This window comes from Gadus chalcogrammus, chromosome 5 (assembly GCF_026213295.1).
Source record: "Gadus chalcogrammus isolate NIFS_2021 chromosome 5, NIFS_Gcha_1.0, whole genome shotgun sequence".
Lineage (NCBI taxonomy): Eukaryota > Metazoa > Chordata > Actinopteri > Gadiformes > Gadidae > Gadus > Gadus chalcogrammus.
The window spans coordinates 10,915,754-10,932,850 of record NC_079416.1 but is presented as its reverse complement, the minus strand read 5'-3'; the positions used below and the strand labels follow the sequence as shown (position 1 = coordinate 10,932,850).

Sequence of the window (17,097 nt, the reverse complement as noted above, 5' to 3'; positions counted from 1 at the left end):
CGAGCGATCGAGGCAGAGCGGAAGGAGAGGAAGAGAGTGAGAGAGGGGAGAAAACAAACAGAGCGCAAAGACCAACTCATTAAGGGTGGCCAGCAGGAAGTGTCGCGGCACAGAAAGGAAGGGGCGAAGGGAAGCAAGGATCAGGCCAACACACACGACACAACTAGATAACGGCAGACAGGCGAGCAGCCACTACAGCCCTCTGACTGTCAGCAGACACACAGAGAAGAGCCGAGCGAGGGAAGCCAGTGGACCGTCCGGCTTCTACAAGAGAGTGTGTGTGTGTGCGTGAGGCGTGTGTCTGTGTGTGTGTGTGTGTGTGCGTGTGTGACTGTGTTCAGTCTGAGCCTCCGTCGACCACGGATCTCCTGAGGCCGTGGCAGGCATGGCGTCGACGGAACCGGGTGCCCAGTCCAGGGTGATGTTCCAGACGGTGGACAAGACGGAGGAGACGGCCGGCCACCGGTTGGGCAAGCTCACGGTCAAGTACAACCGCAAGGACCTGCAGAGACGGCTGGACATAGAGGAGTGGATCGACGGTCAGCTGCACCTGCTCTTTGACTGCGAGGTGGGGAACCACTGGCCCGGACACACGCACACATACACACACACTCGCACATAGACAAACACACATGCAGACACACACAGACACTTGCACACACACACACAAAACTGCCCACAAGCATGCGTAGAACACAAGTACACACGTAATAATAGCACAATCATGAGCACAGGTTGTTCTTTTTGGAAGTGTGTGGGAAGACAGCAGTGTGTGGTTCAAAAGTGCGGGGGGATTTGTGTGTCTGTCTGTGTGTGTGTGTGTGTGTGTGTGTGTGTGTGTGTGTGTGTGTGTGTGTGTGTGTGTGTGTGTGTGTCTGTGTGTGTGTGTGTGTGTGTGTGTGTGTGTGTGTGTGTGTGTGCGTGTGCGTGTGCGTGTGTGTGTGTGTGTGTCCCATTTACCTCTTATAGCCTTTCCTGGTTCACTTAGTCCTGCCTATTCTTCTTAAACCTTTTGAAAAGAATATAACGGCTTCTGACACTTAAGGTTTTCATTTCCCGCACAGCACTTTTATCAGTCTGAGCAGAACAACATGTTGATAGCAGTTATCAGCTAATTTGACTCATCACAGCAACACGTGTATGAGGTCACCTGGAATCATAATTCAGCCTTTGGCTCCGTCTGTTTGGGGAGTTATGTACCAATGACTGACGGCCCATTCCCAACAATGGGTGATGACTTTGCTCCCACCTCCAAAGACATGCTCGCAGAGCATAACCCTCACACCAAGCGGTGGGTGGTGCTGGTGGGACTGCCATGGATCAGCATTCCCATCAGGGGTGTACCCATGCCTCACGCTCACACGCCCGCTGGGGTAGGCTTCGCCACTGAAATGGTCGACGGGTGGATATACTTGTGGAGGAGTCTATTCAGCATGTATTGGACACTCAATAGAATGATGATATCATGGCCTATCCCTCCAAAGATTGCCAACCCCCCCCCCCCCCCCCCCCGACAACCAGTTCCCTGCTCAGGTCGTAAAGTCCCATTGCCTGGCCCCCCCGACTCCTGGCTGGCTGGGTTGTGGCGTGTTCTGATCCGATTACGTCTGATGAGTTGTAAGAAGTTAATTTTCTCCGAGGGAACCATGGCAACAAATGTATCTACGCCTACATGAGGCAGAAGGGTTCGGTGGAAACAGGGCAGCCCTGTGAGGAACAGGGGGAGGAGGATGGAGAGGATGATGAGCACGATGATGCAGGCAATGCATAATAAAACTGCTGTTTGTGGCGAAATAAGAGGTGATGTAGACACAACATCCTGCTAGTTTAACATGCAGGATGCTACACGGCTGGCACATGCCGGCTGAAGCGACTCACTGCATCTGTTGGCGGAGTCTGCATGGAGTCTGAGTGATGGCCCCACCAGGAGTTAAATTCTGTGGGATCACTGGGACGGTTGCTGGGCCCGCCCCGGTATAAATAGAGCATTGTTGGGGTGTGAGGAGATAAAGCCTGGGTGGGCTATTTGTCAAGAGCGTCCATGTGGCACACAGACGCAGAGCAGCGGGTGCTGGAGTACCGGGTCTGCTTACTACTTCACACATGCGGATGAAATCCTCCTCTAAGTAGGTGCAGAAGCATTAGCCTCTGATAGTTAACTGAACGATGATGCTACCGAGAGGTGCGAACACTTTCCTGGATCATAGCCCCAATTTTCTATAGAGTTCTAGAGTTCTAGAGTTCTATATCCAGGTATACTGGCCTCAACACATATTCATTATATTTCAACTCTAGTTCCTATAATTTTTAATGCAGCACTTTTTCCATATATCCTTTATTTGTTTTCGCATCTTTTTTTAGCTCAACGTCTCTTCATTGTGAAACATTAGATGTCTATTTGTGTGTGTGTGTATGTGTGTGTGTGTGTGTGTGTGTGTGTGTGTGTGTGTGTGTGTGTGTGTGTGTGTGTGTGTGTGTGTGTGTGTGTGTGTGTGTGTGTGTGTGTGTGTGTGTGTGTGTGTGTGTTTTGATAAGATTAGGTGTAGCCTACTTTACTAATCCCTGACGGAAAAAGGGCAAGGAGCAAGTACTTTGTTCCCTTCTGTCCTACAAGCGACGACTCTGTTACTAAACATTATTTTCACAGTGGCAGCAGTACACAATGGTTATAAAGTCACTGCATCGCAATGAGGCATGGTTTTCTCCATGTGTCCCCTGTTGTGGGGTGAATGCTACATGGCTTTCTGGGGATGTTGGCTCTGTTGGGGTTTTCGAAGTCTTCCGCAAGGGAAGCATTTACAGTCCGCCCCTCTGCGTCACCGCCTGAATTATTTAGCCTCATCTCTAATTCATTCAAGTGCTGCGATGGACCGGTGTGTGGCAGGCGTCTCTGTGCACTTCACACCTTTTGGGGAAATCGTAAACCCATCCCGTCAGTATGACAAGCGCCTCACTTGTAAGGAGATTCAGAATCAGTGTCCCATGAAACCACTTTAGGTACAATCTACTTTGGTATATAGATGACTCCGGTGTAGTTTATGATGGACATACAGCAGAATCAAAGGGAAAGCAAGTCTTGCACTCAGTCAAATTCAATCAGTATAAAAAGCTTATTTTGGACTGTTTTTTGTACTGTTTGTTCCACAGTACATGACTTCGGCCAAAAGAATGTTTACCATTATGTGCAGAAACGTTCTTCAGTGCCTTTGAAAACAAATGTTCCATTTAGCGAAGCCACGAAGCGATCTCCCCCCTGCCTGGGCTAGGGGTTGATGGTAATGGGTCGAAACAAGACTTCTGGTGAAGGTCAGAGAGTGAAGACTCTATAATGCAGTCTTGAACATTAATTGGTTCCTCTGAAGGCTCATTTGTTATTCATGTATTTAGGATTTAAGTGGCAAAATATACTTTAGCCTCCATATACTGCATTCAATTCAGGAAGTTCTAATGAGGTTTATTGAGGCCACTGCAAAGAAATTAGCAAAAATAAAAGCATCTTAATAGGGCTTTTATGGCTGCCACAAACCAATCAACTTAAGAAAAGTGATGTCATTTATAACCCCATGACAACGGCTCAACTAGTCTACGCTGGTCAATGCTAACGGCCTCCAAGGATTTCAACCCTGCATCACACAGCCTTGCGTATTCATACCTACAAACTGTGAACAAAACATAGGAGCACCATTACCAGGGCCCAGTTCTGCAAATGTGAACAGAGAGCTTTCAGCATAATCGCTATGTGTCCATCTGCAGTATTAATCAATTACACAGCGGGGCCATTGGGGACGTTATATAGATATGGGCTCTCGCTCTCCTCTGCCAGTCAGCACTTCAACCGTGGTTAGCCCTGTGCTCATCCAGAGAGCCCCGCGTCGAGGCCTGTTCTCGCCAGCCATTAAACCTTCTGAGCCGGAAAATACACTTCTAAAAATGGTCCTCGCCAAATTGCCACATCCACCCGCTGACTGGCTCACTTTCTCCCTAGCAAGTCAATGTGAGAAAAGTATGCTTTGATTTGATTTATGCCACTTGGATCGTTTTTTAACATTTTGGACCCAAAGTTTGGATGACATCCATTGATTTTTGTGTAGCGGGTATAAAATATTTTATACCCGCTACACAAGAATACTTTATGTTATAAAGTATTCTATAATCATATGAAACCAAACGATAAAGCGACAAGTGTGTCTACCTAATTTCCTCTCTCAGTCAGACTAAGAAGCTTTTGTGGAACCATGATTGTTGCTGTTGTACATCATATAATTCAGCATTCGTATTTGAAATGTCTCCCCCATAGTTGAACTGAATGCTGGTATACGTAGGAAGGAAGTCAAATGTTTGCAGGAGATAAGCACGTTCCAGACAGCCCTTCCTGCCTCGAATCCTGGACTAATAACCTTACCAGCATAGCATCACCCTCATCGACCCTTCATAAAGCACTTCAAAGGGAAGTCCCAGCGGTCATTATGGCGATGGCAAACCCACAGACACCTAAGTGTCTTCTCCGTCGATTCCTCTGGCCTTTTCTCAAACCACTTTAAAGCACAGCACAGATAAGAGACACATTCATTGTGTCACAAGTAAGGCTATTGTGCCTTGTTGGTTTCATGGCGCCTCACCTCATTACAGCTTGTCTTTTGCAAACAATAAAAATTGTATTCTCTTGAGGCTGTATGAGGTTTGCACGTCTGTATGTCTGAGAGGCTGTCTATCTCAAACTGCCTTTCGGACTTTGCGTATGCGTGTGCGTGTGTGTGTGTGTGTGTGTTTCAGGCAGAGGAGATTCCAGAGCTAGAGATTGACATAGACGAGCTCCTGGACTTGTCGGAAGAAGGCCAGAGGAGCCGGCTGCAGGTGAGCCCACATAAGTCCATTCAAATCCCCTCGAGTTGTGTTTTACGACACGGTTTACACTGTGACATAACCAAACAGAAATGTCTAATGCACAGTTAACGTGGATCACATGTAGCCTGCAGAAGCCATGTCAGATAGAACCTGTTCCTTTATTACATAAATAAAGTGGAGCCATATCAGGTTCTACAGGATCGTAGCTTTAATGCAGGAACCACCTCTTGTGAAATCGTTGCCGATACTTAATCTGTGGCTTCTCTCCAACAGGAGTTGCTGCAGGAATGTGGGAAGCCAAAAGAGGTGAGGTGTGATTAAACAAACTAATTAGGTTAACTCTTAATTGAGCTGATCAACTTATTTAATTATTCCTACGGGCGGCGTCCCAAGGGCTGGCTCTTGTGTGTCTGCTTTGGTTTCATTTGGTGAAGAAAGAAAATTGAACTTGACTTCATCTCCTCTCTACAGGAATTCATCAACGGGCTGCTCTACAGGATGAAGGGGCTGCGCAAGATGTCAGGGACTCTGAAGAAATAGACCCATTCGAGACACGAAACAAGACACGCCTCTTTGTCCTCCAGCTCCTTAAACCGTTGAATAATGGCATGTGTGGTGTACATTTCGTGGGATACCCCAGTCAGGGGGTCTCCCCCGCATGGGGGTCCGCAGACAGCAGCAACAGACACTGTCAAAGCAGTCACTTTTGATTATCCATTTTTTTTATTTTATTGTCGTATTTATAGACAGCGTTAACATTTGGACTTCCTCATAAACACCAATAATGCAACACTGAGAAACGCGTATAAACATAAGCTGTTCAATCCGACGGACTGGTTTCTGTGTATGACTGTACATTTTTTCCCCGGTTGCCTATTTATGTATAGAACTTCTTTTTTTGCGGGGGTTCTGATTATAGAGTTCAATGTCAAAATAAAAAAAAGATTTTCAGGTCTGTGCATACTTTTTATACATACAGACCCGCCCCCACACAAAAATTGCTTGCTGACAATGCAGAGAGACTGGTTATTTTATTTGTTCGCACTATACTCTTGTGCATTTATGCACAAACGCACATAAATCTCCTACCAGATGTTATTTGCGTGCAGAACCTCCGAAAGGGGACTTCTACTAGATAGTCTTAAACCCGGGTATGTCTCAAAGAGCAATGGGGTGAACCAGCTGAAAGGAAATGGGGCGACAGAGGAGACTGCCATGATATGCCAAAACTGCCCTCAGGACTCTCTCAAGACTTTAAGTGATCACAAGGCTTGGCCTTTCCAGATCACAATGTACTGAAGATCATTGCCTAATTCTGTCAATCACAATTTGGGTGGGGGGAGTGGGGGGTTAATGGAAAACACAGGGGGCATTAGGATAAATGGGCTACGAGTAAGTATTGTCCAAACATGACACAGAAATGGCAGCCGATAAGTATGCATCCATTACCAAAGATCCATTTCCTGTCGACGGTTACAATGTGACCTGGACAGGAAAACAACCTGGTCGTCTCCATATGGACCTTAATGGAGCAAGCCCCTGGAGAGGGCCTTAATTATGGGCTCACTTCAGTCAGCCAGAGAGTGATGCACATTGATGAATCTGCACTCTGGCCGGAGCACATACCACGCTTTGGCTTAGGGATGCAATTTAGGGATTTGCTAGATTTGTCTTTCCCTTTTCTTTCTTCAAATCGATACAGCAGCAACCTCTGACCAGGTTGGAAGAACAATTATACAACATTACACATGAAAGACAGAAAATAAAAGATAAATAGATAATTACATGCCAAGCCTTCCCTGTGTGTGTCGGTTAGCATGACGTTACACACAAGGCCTGGGAAAGCAAGAGCTCCATTAGGGCAGGAAGATGACAGCACAGGTGTGCCTTGTATGCCCAATACAAAACAGAGCTGGTAATCTCTTAATAGTGTTTTGTCTGCTATTCTCAAAAGTCACAACATGACAGCAGCAGCATGGTGTACAGTATCAGTACTCTAAACCAATTGCATTTAAAGGACTCAGCAAAAAATGAATTAGCAAAAAAGTGCAATGGCCAAGCAACGCACACATGTGTGTATTTGTTGCATTTGTTGTCTCTGGGAGGTGGGGTGAATGACATGAGAACCTCAATTGGTTGTGGTTTATGAACTCATTGTTCTAGCCCTAAGCAGCCCAGTACTAAAGCAGCAGGGTTTAATCTCATGTTTTATATTTCATAAATCCTGCATGAATCACATAGAGTACACGGATACGCCCTGAATTTGAGTTATTGTCGTCATTAATTTGTCAATTCCCAACATAAACATCATGCAGCCTCTGAAGAGCTGGGAGAACATAAAATTGCACTAACTGTGAGCTAATAATCTGTCAGACTAAAAATAGAACCGACTACAGTTATAAGTTTACCTTTACAACCATAACCTTTAGTGTTTAAGATGCTGGGGTGGGTAAAAAAAGAACCTCATTGCTTTTCCTTTGGTCGTTCAGGTTAAAGGTTGATCCTTACAGTAATAATGATGATGAAGCCGTAAGGGTTAGGGCCTGTCTCTCACTCTTATGTCCCCTTCTTCTTTGTTTTCCTCTTGGGTGGAGTGTAACTGGCTGTGCGATGCTCCTTCCTGTCGTATTTGTCATGTCCCTCCCTGTGGAAATAATGGATATTTGATTGATAATTCATCACTCTGAATACTTTATGCACAAACATGCCGGTACTGCAAAATGTATCTGGGTCATCATCATCATCCACATGCCAGGACATTAGTTTATGATTTTGTCATATTTTCACATGAGATCAGCTTTCACATTCAGATTCTCCGAGTTTGTGCAGAGAATCTGAATGTCGTGCCGAGGGATGTCGATGAATACGCAGGGAAGCCAAATACCGGAAGCAGCGGCCGCAGAACAGGTCTCCATCACAGGTATGGCATCGTATGGAGGCGTCTTCGTTACATATGCAGCACCAGGGAAGTTCCTCTTCGTCGCTGCCACCACCCTCATCATCACTGTCCAAAGGCTTTTTTACAACAGCAGCAGGCACCCTGGCTGCTGGACCCTGAATACACATGGAACAGATTGGAATAATCATGTATTAATAATTCTGCTTTTTAATATTTGTTCCGTGAGTAGGACTTTGCCAAATGATGGAACCTCAAGTTGCCCCATACCGTGGATTTAGAAGGGGCTTTCTTGTTGGTGGTCTTCGGACCGCTGTCCTCAAAGGGTATGTTGTAGCCACTGGCTTCATCCAGCGCAGCCTCTTCTGAAAGCTGGAAATGAAATAAACAGAATGTTAGAAGACGTTAGAAGAAAATGGAGGACAAATAGCTTAATAGAACTGATGAGCCGTGGTGAAAACATTACCCCCTTGTGGCCGCTATTAATATTAATAATGACTTTGTATAAAACAATGGCGTGTGTTCAGCATTGCCAATGAAATGAATGAAATCTTGGTCCCTTTTCTAAAGGCCGTCAACCTTTAACCAAAGAGTGTGTTGCACCTCAGAATGTATTTTCAATGGATGAAGATAAATGTGTACAAAAGAAAGAAGGTAGTAATGGATGCACTCACATGGCATAATTATTTAAAACAAAAAGGTTATAACCTAAATGTATGGTTCCCAGAATAAGGTATGCACTTGATTTCATATCATATCATGTTATCATTATTAGGTCCATGATCACATTTTATCAGGTGTATATTAACTCTGCCTTTGCTCCTGACCTGTTTTAAGACCCTTTGAACAGCCTCTTCCTCAGTCTCCTCATCGCTGTCGGGATGCTGGAAGTCCTCCATGGTGACTAATAACGAGATATATATAGAGAGAAGATATAAATATGGACGATTCAGAGTAATGTAAAGCTGTTGAGACGCTGACGGAGGCATTCACACATTCCACGAAGCCAACTTTTTCCCTCCGTTAACTCGCAGTAATTCTGCCCATCCATCATATTAGTGTGGATTACAGACGACGTCACAGACGAGCGCCAGCCAGCAAATCTGCAGGGAAAGTTTGAATAGAGGGAGCTGTGTCGGAGAGAGCCTAGTGCCTGGATGCTTGGACCCCATGCAGCTTTTTTATTTTTCTTTACTGATTCTGAAAACAGAACCTCTTCCCTAAAAACATGAACAACGGAATTTTGATGACGAAGAGGAACACTGGGATGCTCTGCATAGCGGAGATGTAACTATCGAGTAACATGCATCTCTGTGATTACCACTCTGCATTCTGTCCCCTGGTCTTGCCAGAAAGATGTTCATGCAGCATAATTATCCCAACTGTTTCTGCGCTTCAATCGTTCTCAGCCCTCACTTGTGCCAGCCGTCTAGATAAAAGCATCTGCTAAATGACTGAAATCTAATGAAATAAACCAAGATGTCCTACCCTTGTCGGGATCCAGTCCTTTCAGCAGGGCCAGCCTCTTGGCCATCTCTAGAACGTGCCCCTGGGAACCCTGCTCCTGCCTCAGCTCCCTCATGGCTTCCTCCAGCACACGGCTCTTCTCAGCCTCCAGCTGCCTGCTGGATCCCCCCTGGTCCTGGTCCAGGTTCACCTCCAGCCCGCACGCCTCCCCCTTGTTCAGGTTGTTCAGGAGGCTGTCGTCCACATCTATAGATTGACAGGGCGTTATAATAGGCCAGAGCTTAATAATTAACACTCAATGGTCCAACATGACCATGCGTAACCAAGCCTAGATAAATAATCTCTCCTGCGAGATAGCTTTTGTTAACATGAGGGAGTCAGTAAAGTCACCACGTATTCTTTGGTGACCAATTGAGGCATCTGAGCCTATTAAAAAAGAACTACAGAAAGATATAAACTGGAGGATTCCTATCTAGTTTACCATTGGTGTCTTGTTGTTGGTTATCGATAGCAACTTCCTCTGTCATCTGTGTTAAAAGATCATTGGCCCGTTCTGTCTGGGTTCTGTTATCAGGCGGCCGGTGCACCTGTTCACAAACAAACAACAACGTTAAGTGTTTTTTATAACAATGAGAAAGTGGCTCTCAGGTTACAAGTGTAATAAAACATAAATTAAGAGTGATTGGCAATTTGTGACTCGTGAATTATTGATGAGGGTTTTAAGGGAGCACTTGAGCTACCCGAGGCTGATATGTGGTGGTTGGACTTACGGGCGGAGGGGCTTGGGTGGGGGGAGGCCTGCCCTGTAGGGCCGCCAAGCGGTCTTCCATGTCCTGGGCAGAAGGCACCGGGTTTCTGGGAGCTTTCAAGGCAGCAAGGCGTGACTCAATTTCCTTCTCAGAAGGAACGGACTCTGGATTGAATGTGGTTCAAATGGTAAAACAATATCAACAAGCACGAAACCTTGCTAACCCTAGCTCATTATTAAAGAGAGTGTGTGAGTTATAACTAAATATATTCTTACTTGTTTTGTGTGGTTTGGTGTCTTCCTTGAGTTTCTGAAGCCTTGCAGCAATAGCTTGGTCTTCTTTAGTGAGGCCCTTCGTAGGTACACGGTCAATGTCGACATTTCTAGCACTGCCGTGGGCATGAGTCACATCGTACCCTTGCTGTTTGGCTTCCAAGGCAGCCACTCGCCTGGGGGGATTACAGGAAAATGAGTTACGTCATGTATGGTATTGAACAGAAGGATCATGTGTTATTGTGTGGGATTTTTAAGTGCATACTGACTTCTTGTAGTTCTCTGGGGGGGACCATTTCCCACCATCACTAGGTGTTTCTGAACTATTAAAAACATATAAGGAATAAGAGATCGCATTTTTGTTTTTCATTTTGGGAAACTACAATGGAGTTTGTTGTAATTACCCAGTCAGAATGCCATGACACCGCTTGCAGACCTTCTGCTTGGTGTTGCCACAGCGAGGCACCACTGCGCTCAAGTTGAGACAATTGGAGCAGAAGGAACGCCCGCAGTTTTTACAGCCCAGCTATTAGATCCATTATGAGAAAACACACATTAAAAAAGAGCGAGATCGCATATGAATATACCCAGTTACTTATGTCTCATATGAATAATCATACCTCCTTCCGGAAAAGGGTAAATTTAGATGCACAACAGAAACACCGGTTGTCCATGTTGTAACGCGGAGAGCTTCATGTAAGATTGAAGGTTGGATTTTTCGAATAGTCCATCTAATATTTAATTGGTTGTCAATAATATATCTACAATCTATAGACCACACCACTTTGATCTCCATCGGCTCCAAAAAATGTCTAATAACAGGAAGTAAACCGGAATATGACGTGCCATACGTTTACGTGGTTCCGGTATCTGTTCGTCCAATCATGTCTCGCGGTTCCCATTCAAAACATACAGAGCCGTACTGTCGGAACTGAGGAGTACCGTACGCTTTTTTAAAATCATTGAAAGGAAAAACTTTAGGTTTGTAAAGTCTGTATTACATCGTTTACTGGTATTGGTCTCGTTTGTTTTGATCATTGTGTTGGTCCACTGTACTACTATTCCAAACGAAGCGATGCAACACGTTAAACAGGATAACGATAGCTGTTAGCCAGTATTCATCCCACGTTACATGCCGTTTCACTTTGCACTGCATGAACACTTTAGCATCGGATTACTTCTCCTGGTAATAAAATAATGCAGTGTGACATACATGATATTTGAATACCAACCTAAAGTTGGGATTGTAGCAATGAATAGCTGTCACAGCATCCCTTCATTCATTTGATTCCTGTGTAAACTTTGCTAAATACATTGTGTTGTTTTCCTCTGCTGTGCAGTTGTGTTGAGGTGCATGATGGCAGAGGGGGTGGATGCAGAATGGGAGCTTAGTAAAGAAAACATCCAGCCGCTGAAGCGGGGTCGGGACGTATCGGTGCTGCACCAGGCGCTGAGTCAACAGCAGGACGGACCTAGCTCTGCTGTCAGCCAGCAGAAACAGTAAGTCATGGGAGCAAGAGCAAACATTGACCTCCAAGTCAAGTAATATGTCTGTTTGAGTGATGACTGATTTATTTTTGTGTGTTTTTTCTTATCCAGAAGCTTTGAATCTGAACTGAGATTATATATTGGAGAAGATCCACTTGATGTTTGGGATCGGTAAGATCAGTCACTTTCAATCATATGAACCGTATACAATTAGCAATAATGGGACTCTATAGTTACCTTTGATAGCTGTGTGAGCTTTTCCGACGTTTGTGCCTTGTCTTCCAAACAGATACGTCAAATGGACCGAACAAACATTTCCTCAGGGTGGGAAGGAGAGCAACCTTGCCATGTTGTTGGAGCGAGCTGTGACACTATTCACAGAGGAGAAAAGATACCACAATGACCCGCGCTACGTCGACCTCTGGATCAAATTTGTAAGTTAGCTGCGAGCTATTTGATCACATTTGCAATCTCCTTCTTCGACATGCTTTAGTTCATGCTATCTCGTGTATGTGTTTGTCTCATCAGGCAGAGATCTGCCCAGAGCCGCTGGAGATCTACAGTTACATGCAGGCACAGAGGATAGGAGGGTCCCAGGCTAGCTTCTACATCGCCTGGTCAGAGGAATATGAGAGACAGGGCAACTCTCGTAAGGCAGACAACGCCTACCAAGAAGGCTTCAACAACTTTGCTGAACCGAGGGATAAGCTCCTGCAGTTCCACAAGTAGGGATATGACGGGTCTCCTTTCATTCAATGCATATCACAATGTTGCATGATAATCATAGGAAATCATAACTCTACAGTGTTCCCCTACATGCATCCAGCAGTGGACCAGCCCGGCGCTTTCACACCCATCAATTGCTGCATTGCATAAAAAATGGTTCTACAGCAAAACAAAAGATATTGTTCTGCTATAGAATAAATAAAACATTATTTAAGGTGGCATTAAACAGGAGCTCCAGTGGGGAGGACTATATCTTTTTTATATATGCGCTACTATTAATACCACAAAAAAGTGCACTATGCTATTTCTTGTTATATTTTTAGACCATTGTACACCAGCATAGTGCATAACCGATCAGCACCGCTCTGGGAAAAAGTTTAAGGAAAAAAGAGTCTACCAGTTCAGCTACACATGCAAGCTGAAAAATAGTCAAATTAATGTTTCCTGAATTACTACTTCTAGGGGCCTGCAAGCACGTGTGTCACGACAGGTGATGACCAGCATGGCGGATAAAGACAGTGATGAAGAGAGCAATGAACCCGAGCGAATGTCTCTCATCGATCTCAAACACAGGGGAAAGAAGAAGGCCATTGTACCCATCAACAGAGTTCGGGCTGTTCTCGGCCGTAAGTACATGCACGTATGCTTGCTTCGGCTACAATTGACACCGTGTCAATTGTTTGCCACCTGTATGTTGCTGCCGGTCATGTGAAGCCTTAAAATAATGTTTATTTTTTTCCTAAGCAACAGACCTCTGATGTCAATCTTAAATATGTCGTTTCCGTTTCTGTCTGGACAGATAATGCCAGAGCCTTGCAGTCGAAGGGGGCCCCGGCACCGAGCAGAGCCGAGAACAGCTGCTTCTTGGTTTTTGACGAGAACAAGTGTCCGGAGGCTGTGACCTCCGGCCCCAAATTGGAGCCCTGGGCTGCCCCGCCGCCCGCGAGGGCCAAGGAAAACGAGCAGAAGCCCGAGAAGTGGTGCGACGTGAAGGTATGAATCAAGATGCCGCTGCAGGCCTGTGTGAGCTGGTCGAACCTCTGTGTGTTGCTAGCATTGTTACGGGAGGCCTCTCATCCAATACCGTGTCTGTCTTTCTGTCCTGCCGTAGATGCCCCAGAGGTCCCGATTCGGTCACAAAATCGTAGCGCCGCCTCTCGCAAAACCGTCTTTCCAGCCATTCGTGGAAGAGTCGGACGAGCCTCCCACAATGTGAGTTCTAATATCACACATTTTATTTGTATTAATATGTTGTCAATGAGGTTTTCCCCAAGAACATTTTTGCATCAATCGCAGGCACGATACCGCGATTTCAGTTTCCTCTCACTGGTCGTTGTTCCCTCTCTTGATTTGTTTTTCCTGTGGCCTCAGGACTCCATGCAAGATCAACCCGACGGTGAACACGGTGCTGTCGTCCCGTAAGCCACGTCTCGAGGAGACCCCTTTAAAGAGGCTCCAGGAACACAGGTCACACCTGTTGCTACAGAAGCAGCAGCCAGAGACGCAGGGGGGGAAACCGCAGGAGAAGAGCGCCTACTGCAAGGAGCTGCTCTTCAGTGGCGCCACCGAGTTCTGCTTTGAGGAACTGCGGGCCGAGCGCTACCGCCAGAAGATGGCCCAGGAGACCGAGGGCCGAGCCCAGCCTGGCCAATCGAGCACCGATCCCACCCAACACTGACACTGAGCTTTGATTGTTTTATATTCCTTGTGGATAGGGCCGTGAAGAAGAAGTCCATATCATCAATAAATGTATTGTGACGACTGTATTGTAAGTCATACTTTTTTTTTAAATGTTTTATACCCATAGAAGTGTTGTACATTTTAAAGTGGTGAAGAAGCAATTGGGGGAATCAATATTCACTGCAGAGATCATGTTCACAGGAATATTGCTATTTTTTTCTTTTTGCTCAATCTGGCTTTTTAATTCTTAATCGAGTTGGATATCCCTGCATTGGGAGGAAAGCATGACACAATTTGGGATTGTTCTGTGTATCAGTCCCTGGAGACCATGTTGCATAAAGATGTTCAATAAACTTGCCTAAGTGTTTGGCTGGTGACTAGCTGGATGATAATTTACTGATTGACTCACAAGGTGCATCGTAAGCAGAGGACATGCACCGGAACACAGATTGTTTTCCTGGTAATTGTTTTTGAATTACTAATTGGGTACAAACAAAGGAAGTGCTGAGTATCTGCTATCGCTGGAGTTAAATGGGATTAAATCTATCTGGCAGCCGCTTCCCCCAAAAAATGGAAGCAATCTTCATTTGTGAGTCGAAGTGCATTCTTGTTGCCACTTGATCCAATAAAATCGCTTCGATTTTCACACCAGAGGCTATTGCGTTTTCACTTTGAAAGTGTTGACATTCAAAGGGAGGTGGTAGACTAAACATTTAAAAATGTTTTAAACGTGATTTTAAAGTGTTTGACCGAAGGCCAGTAGAGTTTAACAAAAGGAATGGACCCTGAACCTACTGTGGTGGCGACATTCCATTAACGGAACTTCCAGGGAATTCTTTAAATGATACCCAAGAAGGCTAGGATGACTCGACATGATTACAGTGGTGGGTGTGTGAAAACAGGAAACCGAACCTGCATCTGGCACTTGAACCCAAACATAGGTATCGTTAAATACTACTTTGGCTTGTTTCACTTCCTTTAGTGAGAACATGCTTAGTGTAGTCTAATAGCCGCAGTGTACCCCTTTCACTTGCTATTTGTAAGGAGTCTTTAAAAACCCAATAATACATCAAGCGACCAGTAGAGCAGAGAATTGCTCGGAAAATAAAGTTCACCACTTAGCAGCAGAGAGATTGCATAAGTAGGTCTAGCTGGCTTTGGTGATGTTCTTAAATCAGGCCCTCTGAGAACAGCTTCTGTCCATCTGCCTGTTACCCTCAAAGGCAAACACACTTGGGCTGTGCAGTCCGTGTTCTAAAATCCATTTCTAATCCTTTCCACCGGTTAACAGTGACTTCTCCTCTTCCACTTTATGTCAATTATACTAAATGCAGGCGGTTGAGTTGAAGGTCTGCTCCTATGGGGTTGCACCTCAGGTAAAAGGTAATGTTAGGTCAGCTATGTATTGCATGGTCTCTGACCACTCGAAGTGAACATTGTTACGTCACCAAAGGTGGTGGATCTGTGAGAAGACCTATAATCCGGTATCACAGCAGGCCTCGAAACATAGCCACGCATAATGCTCAAAGAGCCGCCGCCAGACCAAACAATAGAATTAATTGAAATGCAAACCATTAAGGCTGTATCATTTATGAGGCTGTCGGGTCTTTCATTTGAATGACGCCACACAAAAGGTTTCAGGCAATCATTGTTTAAGGGTGGCCCTTTGACAATTTACAATACAACCACCCCCTCACCGTCATGTTTATCTATATGGCCGGTCGATGCTTTCAACCGAAGCTCAGAGTGGATCATCAAGCATGACAAAAAGCTGCTGCTCTTGCATATATTCTAATCTAGTGGATTTAGAGCCGTCTATATCACTGGATGGATCTAATTGACCAATAGGATGTGTTAAGGAAGAGAATGTCTGCGCTGTAACCTTAAGGACATGTGACAATTTCTTCACTGTATAGAATAAATAACAGATGTTCAATTAATAAATACCCCACCTAGATACATCATTTCTATCATGAATTTGGCTTCCTTCTCAAACTGGCAACAACAATTATATAGATTATGAATGTGATGTCTCAGTTTTCCAATAACCTGAGCAAGCACAAGCACGGATCTATAAGGAGAGAGGACTGATAATCATGCCCAACGAGACACTGGGAAAGCACAACCTTTCTGCTGTGTCATTTGCCACTGTCATGCATGGCTGCAGAATATAATCAGTGTGTAAATATCAGCTGTAATAATGCTGACAGGTACAGGAGTGAAAGAGAAAGAGGTCATATCTAGCATACACTGTATGGAGAAAAAAAACATTTTGCATCATAGTTATGCAAACTGGCTGTCACAAGGCTTGTTCGTGTTTGCTTGATGTAGGATTGGAACATGGTTATTAAGGGTGCGTTTCGGTGACTTCCCCATCTTCTCTGACCAATATTCCAAGTAGTACAAATGTCCCGGATCAGCTTCCCTTTACAAGCTATTTCTGCATGACGTGACCCTAAGATATTTAAAAGCTGAGTGTCTGCCTCATAAATTATTCAGTACTAGATCATGTGTGAAGCAAAAATGTATCCTTTTTTTTTTTATCCAAAATAGGCTGCATAAGAGACCAAAATTATTATTTTACTTTAGGCGGTAAAAAGAATAATCTATTAATATTATTCCTATGACACTTCAGAGATTGTGGGCTTTTTGGTCGTCTCTCTCTAGGGATTGCCTGGATCTTTCCAGGGCGCCCCCACTCCCCTGTTCCCCTGCCATCTGCCATCCCCTGACCCTGTCATAGCGTGGATAATGCACTTGACCGAGCAGCCCACTGCGTGCACACAGCCTCCTCGGTGAGCGCCCCGCGTTCTCCCATCACCCCATCACGTGTGTCGGGAATGGGTGTGGACGTGGTGGTGCCCTGGATGGGCTGACTGTATGAAAGGTATCCCGGGTAATGTGTCCATTGGCCCCTACTCTCCTTACTGTCACTGGAAACCACCCTGAGCACACAGATACGGACACACGCACA

The 17,097-nt window shown here is 45.1% G+C and overlaps 3 protein-coding genes across 3 annotated transcripts; 2 read left to right on the top strand and 1 right to left on the bottom strand.

The window, feature by feature from the left end:
* Window positions 1-349: 349 nt before the first annotated feature.
* ppp1r14d (protein phosphatase 1 regulatory inhibitor subunit 14D) lies at window positions 350-6,132 on the top strand. The gene is made up of 4 exons (XM_056590152.1): window positions 350-568; window positions 4,774-4,854; window positions 5,119-5,151; window positions 5,317-6,132. The coding sequence occupies exons 1-4, from the start codon at window positions 386-388 to the stop codon at window positions 5,383-5,385; spliced, it is 366 nt and encodes a 121-aa protein (XP_056446127.1). The 5' UTR covers window positions 350-385; the 3' UTR covers window positions 5,386-6,132.
* zfyve19 (zinc finger, FYVE domain containing 19) lies at window positions 4,767-11,054 on the bottom strand. The gene is made up of 11 exons (XM_056590150.1): window positions 10,850-11,054; window positions 10,634-10,755; window positions 10,499-10,552; window positions 10,233-10,405; window positions 9,979-10,121; window positions 9,690-9,795; window positions 9,230-9,454; window positions 8,569-8,645; window positions 8,012-8,113; window positions 7,730-7,899; window positions 4,767-7,489 (listed from the first exon to the last, which is right to left on the bottom strand). The coding sequence occupies exons 1-11, from the start codon at window positions 10,901-10,903 to the stop codon at window positions 7,402-7,404; spliced, it is 1,314 nt and encodes a 437-aa protein (XP_056446125.1). The 5' UTR covers window positions 10,904-11,054; the 3' UTR covers window positions 4,767-7,401.
* Window positions 11,055-11,103: 49 nt separating this feature from the next.
* On the top strand, window positions 11,104-14,760 carry bub1bb (BUB1 mitotic checkpoint serine/threonine kinase Bb). Its single transcript, XM_056590149.1, has 9 exons — window positions 11,104-11,210; window positions 11,570-11,729; window positions 11,829-11,888; window positions 12,007-12,151; window positions 12,246-12,442; window positions 12,906-13,069; window positions 13,243-13,436; window positions 13,555-13,655; window positions 13,815-14,760. The coding sequence occupies exons 2-9, from the start codon at window positions 11,584-11,586 to the stop codon at window positions 14,119-14,121; spliced, it is 1,314 nt and encodes a 437-aa protein (XP_056446124.1). The 5' UTR covers window positions 11,104-11,210; window positions 11,570-11,583; the 3' UTR covers window positions 14,122-14,760.
* Window positions 14,761-17,097: the final 2,337 nt, after the last annotated feature.

What these genes read in the sequence shown, in the direction of transcription:
- ppp1r14d (XM_056590152.1), top strand. Translation starts at nt 386, where the DNA reads ATGGCGTCGACGGAACCGGGTGCCCAGTCCAGGGTGATGTTCCAGACG. An exon ending in ACCTGCTCTTTGACTGCGAG is followed by an intron (nt 569 to 4,773) that starts GTGGGGAACCAC and finishes TGTGTGTTTCAG; the next exon opens with GCAGAGGAGATTCCAGAGCT. An exon ending in GCCAGAGGAGCCGGCTGCAG is followed by an intron (nt 4,855 to 5,118) that starts GTGAGCCCACAT and finishes TCTCTCCAACAG; the next exon opens with GAGTTGCTGCAGGAATGTGG.
- zfyve19 (XM_056590150.1), bottom strand. Translation starts at nt 10,903, where the DNA reads ATGGACAACCGGTGTTTCTGTTGTGCATCTAAATTTACCCTTTTCCGG. An exon ending in CACCAAACCACACAAAACAA is followed by an intron (nt 10,122 to 10,232) that starts GTAAGAATATAT and finishes CATTCAATCCAG; the next exon opens with AGTCCGTTCCTTCTGAGAAG. An exon ending in AGGACTGGATCCCGACAAGG is followed by an intron (nt 8,646 to 9,229) that starts GTAGGACATCTT and finishes TCTCGTTATTAG; the next exon opens with TCACCATGGAGGACTTCCAG.
- bub1bb (XM_056590149.1), top strand. Translation starts at nt 11,584, where the DNA reads ATGATGGCAGAGGGGGTGGATGCAGAATGGGAGCTTAGTAAAGAAAAC. An exon ending in AGTTCGGGCTGTTCTCGGCC is followed by an intron (nt 13,070 to 13,242) that starts GTAAGTACATGC and finishes CTGTCTGGACAG; the next exon opens with ATAATGCCAGAGCCTTGCAG. An exon ending in AGAAGTGGTGCGACGTGAAG is followed by an intron (nt 13,437 to 13,554) that starts GTATGAATCAAG and finishes GTCCTGCCGTAG; the next exon opens with ATGCCCCAGAGGTCCCGATT.